Source organism: Psammomys obesus, unplaced genomic scaffold (assembly GCF_907164565.1).
Source record: "Psammomys obesus unplaced genomic scaffold, mPsaObe1.curated_primary_1811, whole genome shotgun sequence".
NCBI classification, from domain to species: Eukaryota; Metazoa; Chordata; class Mammalia; order Rodentia; family Muridae; genus Psammomys; species Psammomys obesus.
Genome location: NW_026596131.1, coordinates 13,538,057 through 13,550,922, shown reverse-complemented (window position 1 = coordinate 13,550,922; position 12,866 = coordinate 13,538,057). Strand labels below are relative to the sequence as shown.

General features: G+C 56.7%; 1 protein-coding gene across 5 annotated transcripts in view; it reads left to right on the top strand.

Moving 5' to 3' along the window:
- The window catches only part of Rbfox3 (RNA binding fox-1 homolog 3), a 401,184-nt gene extending 388,645 nt beyond the window's left edge, over nt 1-12,539 (top strand). For 3 of the 5 annotated variants that reach the window (XM_055592148.1, XM_055592149.1, XM_055592146.1), the window contains 7 exons: nt 954-1,014; nt 5,169-5,222; nt 5,328-5,460; nt 5,811-5,991; nt 6,970-7,040; nt 7,992-8,070; nt 11,068-12,539. In XM_055592148.1, coding sequence (XP_055448123.1) covers nt 954-1,014; nt 5,169-5,222; nt 5,328-5,460; nt 5,811-5,991; nt 6,970-7,040; nt 7,992-8,070; nt 11,068-11,070 — 582 coding nt within the window. In that variant the 3' untranslated portion in view covers nt 11,071-12,539. Of the gene's footprint in view, nt 1-953; nt 1,015-5,168; nt 5,461-5,810; nt 5,992-6,969; nt 7,041-7,991; nt 8,071-11,067 lie in introns of all 5 variants that reach the window. The other 2 variants (XM_055592150.1, XM_055592147.1) reach the window with 2 other exon arrangements.
- The last annotated feature ends 327 nt before the right edge of the window (nt 12,540-12,866 follow it).

The following is a 12,866-nucleotide window of genomic DNA, read 5'->3' as shown; positions in this document are numbered from 1 at the left end:
ACACACAGGGACCTCAGAAAAACACATGAGGAGGCCAGGTAGCCCTCCTGTCCCTGACAAAGAGGGGTTCTCTCACCCGGCAGCCTGAACTGCCGCCTTGAGGAGCAGAAGCAGAACCGATAGCAGCTGGCCAAAGGCTAGCAGTGAGCAGAGCTGAGCAGAACACCCAGGCACCCCACTTCTGCCCCTTTCCTCCTGTTGACTCCTCAGTGTGGCTTTGGGGTCCAGAACCGGGCTCCCCCAGCAGGCCTGAAGCAGAAGCTAAAGAGGGGCTGAGGAATGCAGGAACTGAAGGGACGCTGAAATCCCTGACCCAGCCTAGTGTCCAGTGGCTCTGAGGCCACTGCCCAGGCCTCTAGGCTCACACATACTCACACGGTGCAGAAGAGGCATGTGGCCCAGATCTCTTGCTCAGGCACTGCCTGATCCACTCCTGCTTCCCTCACTTCCACATGGGCCACCTCTGACCTCTGTGTCATTGCCCCTCCCCCAGACAACCTGGCTAGCCCGTACAGCCCCTGGGTTCTGTCTTTCTAATGCTTTCCTCACACAACTTGTCCCCCGATGGTCCCATCAGAAAGTTCCAGAGGGAGTTCAGAGACCCTGCCCTGGGAAAAGGGAGGCTTGTTCATGGTGGTGGGACTAGCTCTCTGGCACACACACCTAGGAGGGCCTTAGCAACGACCTGGAAGAGAACATCCCGGAGCCTGGCCGGTGGCCAGTGGGCAGCTATCTCCAAGGGCCTCAGCTTACCAGAAGTGCTGGGTTCCACTTACTGGAACTGCTTCGTGAAAAGCACCAGTATGGGCCAGGGTCCTGGACCCAGCTAGACAGCAGCTGAGGAGCCTCGGTGGCCTTCCTTTCCAGAGGCCACACCCCAAGGGTAAAACCAGGGTGGCTGAGGGCCTACAATGAAGCTGACTCACTCACTCTTTCTCTCTATCTCTGGACAGGTCAATAATGCCACAGCCCGGGTCATGACCAATAAGAAGCCTGGGAACCCATATGCCAATGGTGAGAACTCCAAACTCCCAGCATGCTTCAGGAGCTGGGGCAGTAGCCTGGGAAAGCTGAGGTAGCAGGAGGCCAGCCCTCCTGGGTGCTAAGCCATCATCTCCACCCGATATCCCAGCTTTCCCACTTCTGTCCGAGAAGAGCGGTCAGTTGAGATGGATAGCTGGTGTCTCCAGTCAGAGCCCCTGAGCCCTCCCAGATGTGCACAGCTCCCAGAAGCCATATAGACAGGAAACGAGTGCAGACAAAGAGTGGTGACTTCCCGGAAGACTAGAATTGAGTCTAGACAGCTCTGTTGTGCTGTCCTCATTCACAATGCATGTACACAGCACAGGCAAGGAAGGGCCAGGGACCTCAACCTTTCAGACCTGTCTGAACCCCGCTCTTTTTTTACCTGGAAACAGGAGTTCGGGGCTGGAGCTCAGTTGGTAGCTTTGCCTGGCATGCACAGAGCCCAGGGCTCTGGCCCCCAGCATCATATAAACAGGTGGTGGTGGCACACACCTGCATCCCAACACTTGCAAAGGAAAGGCAGAAGCATCAGTTTAAGGGGAGTTCTGGGCTCCGTGAAACCCCAGATCCACTGTTTAGGTTGGGGAAGGACAAATGGCATGTCTAAGGGCCACTGGGGCTGGGGCCACAGCTGTCAGTGTCAAGTGAGATGCTGACCACGAAAAGGCGCGTGTCTGTTGGACTGTGAAAGCGTCAGCTACACCATGAGGCCCCAGCCGGCCCACACTGTGAGTGGATTGTGTGGTTGTGTGTGCGCACATCTGCCAGGCTGCAGGCACCGTTTTCCTCAGCTCTGGCGGCTGGCTCCACAGTGAGATTGCTCTGCCCAGTGAGAGGTCCGCCCTGAGGGTAGCTGGCTGTGTACCAGGGCCATGTCTGGCTCTTGGGGCTCTGGGTGTGAGCAGTGTCTGTAGTTGGAGGGGTGTGCACTCACAGACCACACAGTGACCCACCACCGTGAGGATGGACCACACCACAGCTGCCCTTGTCCTCCGTGATGGGCTGTGTGCAGAGCTGGGCTACCGTTGGTGGGCAGCCAGACAGCAACCAGGGGGTATGGTGTGTTAGTGAGGCTTTCTGTGGTAAACACATGACCAAAAGCTGCTTGAGGAAGAGCAGGCGTATTTGGCTTATAGATCTGATCACTGAGGGAAGTCAGGCAGGAGCCTGGTAGCAGGAGCTGAAGCAGAGGCCATGGAGGAACACTGCCTACTGGCTTGCTCCATCTGGCTTATTCAGCCCGCTTTCTCACCATCCAGGACCACCTGCCTGCCATGCGCCCCTTGCAGGGTTCTGGGCCCTTCCACACCAGTCATTAATCAAGAAAATGCCCTAAGAGCTTGCCTACAGGCGAATGTGATGGGGTCATTTTCTCAATTGAGGTTCCCTCTTCCCAGATGACTCCAGCTTTGTCAAGTTGGAATAATTAAAATTAAAAAACCAACTAGCACAGATGGGCACTCCGACCAACCCTAGCTTAGGACTGAGTGTCAAGGTGTCCACTTTTGCAAGGATGTGGTTCTCAAAATTCTGAGAAATTGGAGGTGTCCTGGACTTGTCTGAGTCCCTAGTGCATCGCGGCCAACTTCTGCCAGACGGTGCCTCTCACAGGAGGTCAAAGGGTCGGGTTGAGAGATGCAGGATTTGTAGGTGGTGTGACTGGGGAGTGGTCATTATGAGGGAAGCCCCTGGTGAGAATGGAGCTTGTCCAGAGGCCAGCTTTGATGTACCCGACCCCCTCAGCATCTCACTCAGCCACCTTCACCACCACCCCCATTAAATGGATAAAGCCCTCTTTAAGATCTGGGCATTCTAGTGCCCAGAGAACTTGAACCCAGTCCCATGCAGGGCCTCAGCCATAGACTCCTCATTCTGCAGCTTGAGATAAATGGACACATTGATCCAGCCAACGTGAACACCTGCCACGTGCAAGCCACGGGCATCTCAGAAAACTCCCTAGACTAGGTCACAGGACGGAGTCATGACATCCACTAGAAAGCCTGTCTGCCTGGTGAGCCGCCCATCCTGAGGGCTGCCGTCTGCAGCCACTGCACAGCCACTCAGGCAGTGAAGGGAGCTGTTGGTGTCTGTGGAGCCCCAGGGCTTGGGTGGCCCTCAGCAGCTGTGACACAGCAGAGCCCCTCCCCCTCTTCACATAGATCCTTGAGTCACACCACTGTCTGGGTAGAACGGGAGAGTTGAAGAGTAACATAAACCCAGGTGGCTCCATTCCTTGCTGGCTCCTCGGGGTACTGACGCTGGCTGGTGTCAGGAAGTGAGAGGCAGAGAACCCCACTCATCGGTGCTGTAGGAGAGTTGGGCTCTGGTGCCTCTGCTTGCTGGGCAAGAATCCCTGGGCTTCAGAGGGGCCATCCTGGGTTCACAGCTGCATGGCCAGGAGGACCATCGGCTCATAGTGGGACTCTGAAGTTCATTGTTGGGAGGGTTGGGATCCCTGCCGCAGAAAACAAGCCCACCGAGGTTTATCAGGTGTCCTACCTCCAGTGGACACAAATAGTCTTCCGTCTGTCTCAGTTAACCATGGGGTTCAACTAAAGCAGAGCCAGCAGGCAACTAGACATTCTCAGACAGCCAGAGCTGACAGGTCAGGGTGCTCAGAGCCCCTGAAACAGGGTGCAGCCCCTGATTCTCTTCCACAGTCGGTCGACCCAGAAGAGCCTGGAAAGCAGCCTAGGGAGGGTGGGACTCAGGCTGGCCCCAGGGCCCTGCTCTATCATGATACATCCTGGAAGATGAGATCTTGGGCTAGATTTCCCCAGATTTCTTCCCTGTTAACCTTAGCAGTATGGAAGTTTCTAAACTGGCCAGTTTAGACACAAGGTACGACACTATTGGACAGAAATGGGTATGGGGTGTCTGGATGCTCCACTTGAATGCTGCTTGTCACCTGCCCTCCTGTGGGACTGTGGAATTGGGGCTGGAGCCTTCCACATACACTCTGCTGCAGTCCCCTGCCACCCTCTCTCCAGCTGGCCAGTGGCCCGGGCCTCTCCGTCTCTCCTCAGCACGCACGTGGAGGAGGAGGTGGGCTACTCCTGCTCCACCTGCCATCGGCCTGTAGCCCACTGGAATCTAGCTGGCTTCTGCCTCTGGAGGCCACAGGGAATCAGGGCTTTGCTCCTGAGTCCCAGTGGGAAGAGAGGACTGTCCACCTGAAAGGGAGAGGCTGGGGTGCAGAGTCCAGCAGGAGTGTTGGGAGACAGCAGGAAGTCCATCTGGCTTGTGAGTGCAGGTTTGAATCCCACTCATCCACACACACCCATATTACCAGTCTGAGTGTAAAATGGGGGGGGGGCGGCACCTGCCACCTGCCCAGTGCATGGTGACACACTCAGGAGTTGACAATAGTAGTCACAGCACACTCTGCATACCCCGGGACCTGTCAGTCATTATTCTTCTTTGAACATCTGTGTGTTTGTTCAAGCATGTTGTATGTGTGGAGATCAGAGAACTTGCAAGAGTTGCAACTTGAGCCCCAGTGCACACAGCCTTCCACCATGTAGGTCCAGGAACTTGAACTCTGGACACCAGGTTTAGTAACAAGCACCTCTACTCGCTGAGCATCTAGCTGACCCTGTCACTATTCTCTTCAGTGACCTTCCTCCCCCTCTTCCCCTACTGAAGGACTTGAGAGGAGAGGACAGAGGGTGGGACCCATCACTCAGGGAAGGGAGCCCCAGGAACCTCGGAGCAGCAGGGAGATTTTCGGGCAGGTGGTGAAGACCCCTAGGAGTGAATCCTTTGTCCCAGCCACGGATGCAAATATTTTCAAGTTGTGTCTCCCCTTTCCATTGTACCCCAACCTTCTGATGCCCTAAGACAAGGGTGCCCAAGAGCAAGCTGGGGGAGGTCACAGTGCAGGGAGAAGCCCAGAACCCAGGTGATGGGCTAGAGGGGGTATACCTGCTATCCCTCCAGCAGCAGGTGGCTGTGGTGTGGGAGCGGAACCCTGGGCAACATCCCACCTTCTCTGCCCATCCCCGGACAGGCCCTCCCCTCTGCAGAGGTGAAGCATTAAAGCATCCCATAGGCCTCGCTACTCGCTGCCGTTGGAGGTCCTGGGTGTGAGGAGAGGTGGCAATATGCCTGGGAAGCCATTGCTCACGTGCTTTCTGTTCTAGGCTGGAAGCTGAACCCTGTGGTCGGGGCAGTCTATGGGCCTGAATTCTATGCAGGTAATGGCGGGACCACAGCAGGTGGGGTGGGAGGAAGAAGGGCGAGCGAGGCTGGAGTCTTGGCCCTGTCTTCACTTTCCCACGCCCACACGCCCCTTCCCACAGTGACCAGTTTCCCCTACCCCACCACGGGCACCGCCGTCGCCTACCGGGGTGCGCACCTTCGGGGCCGAGGCCGTGCTGTGTACAACACATTTCGAGCTGCACCACCTCCGCCCCCTATTCCAACTTACGGAGCGTGAGTACCTGGAGGGGGAGGCTGGAGGAGAGCCAGGGGGCAGGGGAGGCAGCCCTACTAGAACCGCGGGGCAGGACAGAACGGTGGGGACCGCAGAGCCCAGCACTGCACCTGCCCTCCTCATCAGTAACCCCCCAGGGCTCACTGCCTCATCTGACATGGAGCATGTGTCAGCCCTTGGGTCCAGCATGGGCCTTCCGGGAGCCCTCTCTGGTCCCTTCCCTGGGGTCGTGCCTGCTACTGCTGATGGGGGAGGAAGGGAGGAAAGCAGGACTGAGCTGATGGGCCCCTGGGTTCTGGGAGAACGGAGCTGACCAGCAAGGGTGTTACTCTATTGTTATACCAAACAGGGCACTGGAGCAAACGCTTGTTAAAATGCCAGTCCCGTGGGCGGGGCTGGCACCGTGCCCCCTCCCTCCTCAGCAGACACCGGAGCCGGCCTACCCCACCTCTCCAGCGTTCCCACCACTCTCTTGTCCGTTTGCTTCCAGGGTCGTGTATCAGGATGGATTTTATGGTGCTGAGATTTATGTAAGTGTAGCCCTGGGGAGGGAAGGGCACAAGTCCAGCCTCTGTGTCTGTGAGAAGTCTCCCTGCCCTATGGCCTCATTCCCCCTGCCCTTTGGACTTGGTGCTTGAGCCCCCGTGCACACAGACCATGGCATCTCCAGGGATGCCAGCATGGCTTGGCCTGGATGATCTGTCCTTTCCATGGCCATTGCTAATGGTTGTCCCAGGAGCCCTATAAGCCTAAAGCATCCTGCTCCATGTGGCAGGGAGTTACATGAGGGACACTGAGTGAACCTCTCCCATTCCCAGTCATGCCAAGATCAGCACCCAAGGACATCTTTGGCCAGTGTGGCAGCCCTGAATGAGACCAAAGGCAGGCCCCAGGTGCCCATTCTCTCTGTATGAGGTCCTGTGCCTATCACTTTCTGTGGCTCTGAACCCTCAGTGAGCATCCCACACGGTAGACCTGCCTCTGACCTGGGCAGCTACCCATAACTGACTATTGCTGTCCGAGGCTCAGGCACTATCTGAACCCATCCATTCTAGGCCCCCTTCATCATTCCTGGTGTCCAGGACTGGGTCCAGAGCCACCAGTGGGTTTCCTATGACTGGCAGCATTCAAGCAGTAGCTGGTCTGTTTAGTGGGTCTGTGGGCACTCAGCATGCAGCCAGAGACATAATTGGTGCACATTGGTATGCACTGAAATTACAAATGGTTGTGAGAACAGATGGAGGGAAGAAAGGAAGCAATCCTGCCTTATCTTAAACAGTGAAGTCCTCAGACATCCCCATCGCCCAGACTAGGCCCACCTAAGCCACACCAGGCCAGGGCGGAAGAGGACAGTCAGGCACAAGAGGCCTGAGGTCCGCAGCCCTGCTAATGGCCTGGCCCTTCGGGGTCTGTGTCCACCACAGAGCCACAGTTTCACTGGCTCTGCCTCATCCTGAGTGAGCCTCACTAAGTCCATCTGCCATCTCTCCTTCCCACCTCCCCTGCAGGGAGGCTATGCAGCCTACAGATATGCTCAGCCCGCAGCAGCAGCCGCCGCCGCAGCCGCCTACAGTGACAGGTGAGGCTGGGAGCAGCAGGCTGCCTGGGGGCGGAGGGGTTGTGGTGGGTTCTACCAGACAGGAAGCCTCACCTCAGGAACTGCAGGTGTCTGTGTCTAGAAGGAAAACAAATCCAGACTGAGCTCAGAGATCCACAAACCAGCAAGCCCCTGACTGGCCACTTCCTTCTAGCCCTTGGAGCAGATAACACCTGATTTTTAAGCCAGGGTCCCCAGCTCTCAACACCCCTTACAGGAAGGCAGCTGGGAGCTTCCATTTGGCCTCTGTGTTCCAGTTTTTGCTATCTGGGAACACCTAGCCCTTCTTACGCCCAGCTACGAATATGCTCAGAAAGAAGTCTCCTCACAGGAGGCTGAGCCTAGTGCCTTTTCCCTTAGACTCTTGGCCTAGTTCTTCAGAATTCCTGTTTGGGCCATAGAAGATCTGCCTACAGAAAGCTAGGATGTGTCTCTATTCCCGCTGTAGCCTGGGGGGGGGGGGCTGGCCCCACCAGTAGTTGATAGATCCTCCAGCCCATTCCCCCCCCCCCCGATGCCAGTGTGTTGTCCCATCTTGCCAAATGTACATGGCATACAGAGCGCTATGACCCAGGCCTGAACTCTCAAGAGTTTGTCACAGTACAAACAGCTGTAGGACAGAGTGCCACTCCTTGGGTTGTGATCTTCCCCACCTCTGTTCTTTCAAACCCTTTTCCCAGAGCTTAGCCCTAGTTTTTGCAGGCAGCAGAGTCAAACGAACTTGCTAAGAACTCCACCTCCTCTGCGTGTCCCCAGGCAGAACACACTGCCCGCCTAGCAAAGGGGGTAGGTAGCCTGCGAAGTTCCAGAGATTTCCTTTCAAACAGCTGAGAGGGTCTTGTGGGGAAGGGTGCTGGTCTGGCAAGGCTGGTCAGCTGGTGCTTGCTTCAGCTGCTCCTCCCTTGCACCCTCTCCTTCCCTGCGCTTCCTTAGTTACGGCAGAGTCTACGCAGCCACTGACCCCTACCATCACACCATCGGCCCCACAGCAACCTACAGCATCGGAACCATGGTAAGAACGAGGGACGAGGAGACCCATCCTGTAGTGGATGGGTGGGGCAAGGCTGTGGGGAGGGACCTCCACTGAGACCTCCAGCAAGTGCCTAGTTGGCAGGGGGGGGGGGGAAGCACACATTATTGAGAGGGAGAGACTTGCCCCAGAGGCAGGTCCAACCCTTCTTGATGACTGGACCTCTGGGAAGAGCATCCTAGCGTTCTAGAGCCCAGTGACCACAGTCCTGTCAAAGGCTCCTCCAGCAGTATCAGGACAGCAAAGAAAATCGGCCATGGCCTTTCCTCCCCGCAGTGGCCACAGAGGCCTGGCTGCTTGGGCAGACATAGCCTGTTCCTCCCTGTGAAGTATCTGAGGTTGAACATCACCCTACCCCCAGCCCCTGCCTGGCCCTCCTAGTCTCACTTGGCAGAGGGACTAAAGTCCAGCAACTCTTTCTCACCAAGCTCTCTTCCCAGACTACCCTGTGACTCCAAGTATCCGGTCCCCAGCAGGGCGGGAGAGGGGCGGGCTGGTGTGTCTGTGTGCATGTGTATGTGTGTATGTGTGTGTGTGTACCCAGATGTCAACACAGCCCAGCCCCTCTGTGCCCAGTCTGTGTCCAGTGCACACCTACTTTCCCTACCATGTTCACCCCAGGGATGTTGATGTATGTTTTTAGCTTGGCATCCAGCATCAAAGATGAAAACATTTGGGGACTAAAGAGCAAGAAGGCTGAGAGGCAACACGGATTTTTTTTTTTCTATCTCCCTTGGTTTTGGTTATTTCCTTGGAATTTTTGTCTTTGTTGATTTTTGACAAGCCCCAGACATCTTGAGCAGGCCTAAGGGGGCTGGAGCTAGGAGGGCGCCACAGCCATACAGGAAGAGACAGGGGACTGCAACCTTGAAGGCCCAGACTGCCTGCACAACTCAGCCTGCAGTCAGCTGCTAGCTAGGAGCTGTGCTGTATTTGGCTCGCGGGTCCCTCTTGCTTACAGTTTATTTTTGAGGCTCTGGAGGCATTCCGCAGCTTTTTCCTCCTGTATTTGCTGCTTTCTTCCCATTCCTGCGAAGCCCAAGGGTGGGTGTGCGGGACTCCATGCAGACCTCTCTGGCAGGACCCTGAGCCAGGCCTCCGAAGCCATGGGAGACTCAGATGCAGGCAGAAGCTGAGACCAACGGGTGTGCCCTCAGGCTTCAGTGGCTCCGTGCTTGAGCCAGGACCTCAGAGCCCAGTCAGGGGTGTCCCTCAGGGACTTGCCCAGCAGGGATGAGGAGAAAGCTCATGCTTAGATGTTCCTCCACGAGAGGGCACGATGGGCCCAGCTGAAGCCCCAAGAAGTGGCCCGAGACAGTATAAAAGTCTGCAAGGGAGGAGGAGCACCCCTCCCAGCACCAAGACCACCACCACAGAAATGCTAGGCCCTGGTTGCCATGACAACCTGAAGCCCATTCTTCCCAAAGAAATGCCGTTGGGGGAAAGAAAGCGGGATTTAGCTGTTTCTTTCTTTTTTCCTTATTTTTTTTTTTCTTTTTTGATTTTTCCTCCCAATGCCAAAAGACGGTACTGATTGGCTGTTTTTCATCTTTGATGTTGCAGGCTAGCCTCTGCCGAGGAGGGTACAGCCGCTTCACCCCCTACTAGCAAGAGACCCCCTCACCGCATTCACACTCCTGCTTATTCCAAACCCAACCCTACAGTCCCAACACCAGACACAGCCACCAGGAGGACAGTGCGCCCCTCCCAGTCAGCGACAAGCGCCGCTGACCCTCTGCGACTCTAAAGTCCGTAGATTTTACCAGCTGCTCTCCCCACCCCACCCAGGCCGGTGTGTGTGTCTCTGACCCTGGTTTTCCTGTATGTCTGAACCTTGGTTTCCTAACTTGACGTTGTTGTACACGCCACTTCAGGTACAGTATGCACAGAGAGGGAGCCGGGCCTGGGGGACGGCAAGCTGCCTGTGTCTCAGGGTGGCATGGGCCCTCAGAGCTCCAGAAGTGCCAGGCGCTAGCCTTCCCCAGAGCCACCTCAGCCAGGCCCTGCAGCCTGGCTGCCCCAGGGTTTGGTGACTGGTAGAGGAGCTCCAGGACTCCAGGCCTAGTCAGTGGGTTTACCCAGTGGGAGGCGGCTTCCATCCACCCTTCACAAGAATGCCCGGAGCAGCTGCGCCCCCTCTGAGGACTACCACTCAGCTGAAATTAATGTTTCTATTAAAGTTTGCTAACGACCTTCCTGTCCACGAAGTCACAAGCACATTCTGTGTGCATACTGCCTTCGTCACCCTGGCTCGAGATTCCTTATGGAGATGGAAATGTCCCGCCCTAAGGTCACCCTGCATCGCCGGTGGACCTGCACACGCTCCCCGAGCCTGGCCCCCTCCTCAGGCACCTGAAGCAGATAGCTCTGGTTTTTGTCCTTGACCTACAGAGCCACTCCACCCATCCCCAAGACCTAACTTACCTTTTGTCAAGGTCCATTCCAGGAAAGGGCAAGGTTCCTGTAGTCAGGCCAGGGACACAGTAGGCATCCTCCCTCTGATCTTCCCACAGCCTTCAGCCTCACTTAGCATGTGTAGGCCTCTGTGGCCTGTGGGGACCCACCTACCTCCCCAGCCTAGAATCCCAAGAAAGGATGCGAGTTGGTACCTGAGGTTAGGCTGAAGGCCCTGGAAAACCAGCAGCTGCTGACCCCTCCACTGTGGGGGTTCAGGGCCACAAGGTGACCAAACTAAGTCCCACCAAGGCCTGTTGTGGCTAGAGCCCGGCTCCCTCTCCTCCCACGGATGCAGCTGTCCTCCAGCACACCCTGCCCTGTGCCTGGTCCAGTCATCATCCTCTCACAGCCCCGCCCACCTCTACAAGATGGGGTGCTCTAGCTTGTGATGGGGTCCCGGAAGCTGTGGGGGGCCACACTTAGGGGGTGCCAGTGGCTTTAGGTATGACCCAAGACCACAGGCCCCACATGCTGCAGGCAGCCCTCAGAAACTGCAAGTTCTCCTTTCTGTTTCTGTTGTAGTGAAACCTTCCACCGTCTCCTTCTCGGACCATGAAGGGCAAAAACAAAAACAAACAAAAAAAAAAACAAAAAAACAAAAAAAATCACAAAACAAAAAACAAAACAAAAAAAGATGTTAAGATCCAAGCAACAGCAACAACAAAAAATTCCAACCAAACCAAGAGGCATCCAACCAAGTCCACGTCTGGCGTACACCCGCACCGAGGGAGCTCGTCCCCCAGGGGGCGCCGGAGAGTGGCCTTGCCTGGCTGGCTGTGCAGTGGGGCTGCGGCCAGGCACTGGGGAAGACCTGGGGGGGAAATGTGGCCAGTGGGTGTGGGGCGGGGGCGGGGGGCTCTGGTATCTATCCAGTCTTCCTTTCCCCACCCTGCTCCCCAGGCGGGGGGTGCCTAGAGTGGGGCAGCCCCTGAGGAGGAGCGGCCAGCCGCGCCCTGAACGGGCTGGGGCAGTTAGGGCCGGCAGCTCATCACTCATCGCGGGGCTCCAGCCTGGCCTCCTTGAATGCGCTGCCAGTGCCATCAGCTGTCCAGCCAGCCGCCCTAGGTTCCAACTCCCAACGCAAAGGGCTGACAGGGCTCCAGAACTCTGGGGCACCCCATGCTCCGCTCCCCTTGTGTGAGAGGGCTTCCAGCTACAGAGAACAAAGAGAGCCCAGCTAGCAGGGACCCAGCCCTCATGCCGTGAACATGGACAGGGGGGCCCCAGAGCACAGGGTTGTTTGTAGTGGCAGCCTTCCTGAAGAAGGCACTGTGGGCTTGAAGGCCAACCTCAGCTGTCTGCTAGGACCCAGCCCTCCTTTCTCTCCCTTCTGTAGGCTCAGTTCTGCTGGGGAGCAGGGGGTGGCAGACGGGCCTGTCCTGGGCTGCACGTCGAGGTTGGGAGTCAAGGTGCTATGGGTCTGGAAGGCCACAGCAGGGCAGGACCCATGGGAAAGGTCTGGGCTGGCCCCGCCACAGGGAAGGCCAGCCGGGCTGCAGCCCCTTTGCTCCCTGGGCAGATGAAGTAGTGGGAGTCACGGGAAGGCAGCAGGCCCAGTGGATGGTACAGGGAAGGGGTAACAAGAAGCCCCTGGGCAAGGCAGGGATAGGTGGAGTAGGACTATCAGCAAAAAAATTAACAGAAACCATGGCTCCCGACGCGGCACCACTGTCTCATGACACCTCAAAATAAATCACCTCACTTTCTATCCAGCATCAGCCACAGACGCTATGGAGACGGAGCCCTCCTTTTCTATTCCTGTTGTACATAGCCCCGCGCCTGCCTCTGGCTCTGTCCTCCGTACAGGGCCCCTTGCCTTCTGCTGTTTCGGACCCTTTTCCCGCAGCAGCTCGGACCCCTCCTCCCAGCCCCTCCCAGGACTGCAGCCGAGCCCCAGGCCTACCTTTCTTACCATTCTGTATGCTTCCACGGTGTGACCATTCAAATTAACAGTATTATTATTAAGATTAATAAAGATTTCTTTCTTCAAACCAGGAAGGCTCTTTCTGATTTGGCAGCTCCTGGCACAGAGGAGGAGCGGGCACTCCAGGAATGGGGTTTGGGGCCTGGCCCTGGGAGAAGCTGGTTTTTTTCCTGCCAGCTGGTAATGGCAGGCTGTCAACTCTCTGGGCAAATCCGAAACCCCTTTCTTCAGGTTGCCCGCTGCACCCTGCCCTAAGACCAGCTAGTGGAGCAGGGCAACCCCATGACTTCTACAGCAAATCACACCTAAAGAAGCAGGTGCATGGTGGGCGTTCCACAGCAGCGGTGTGCAAGGCGGGAGGCCATTGTGGTGTGCACTCACTGAGCTGCGGCCCTGC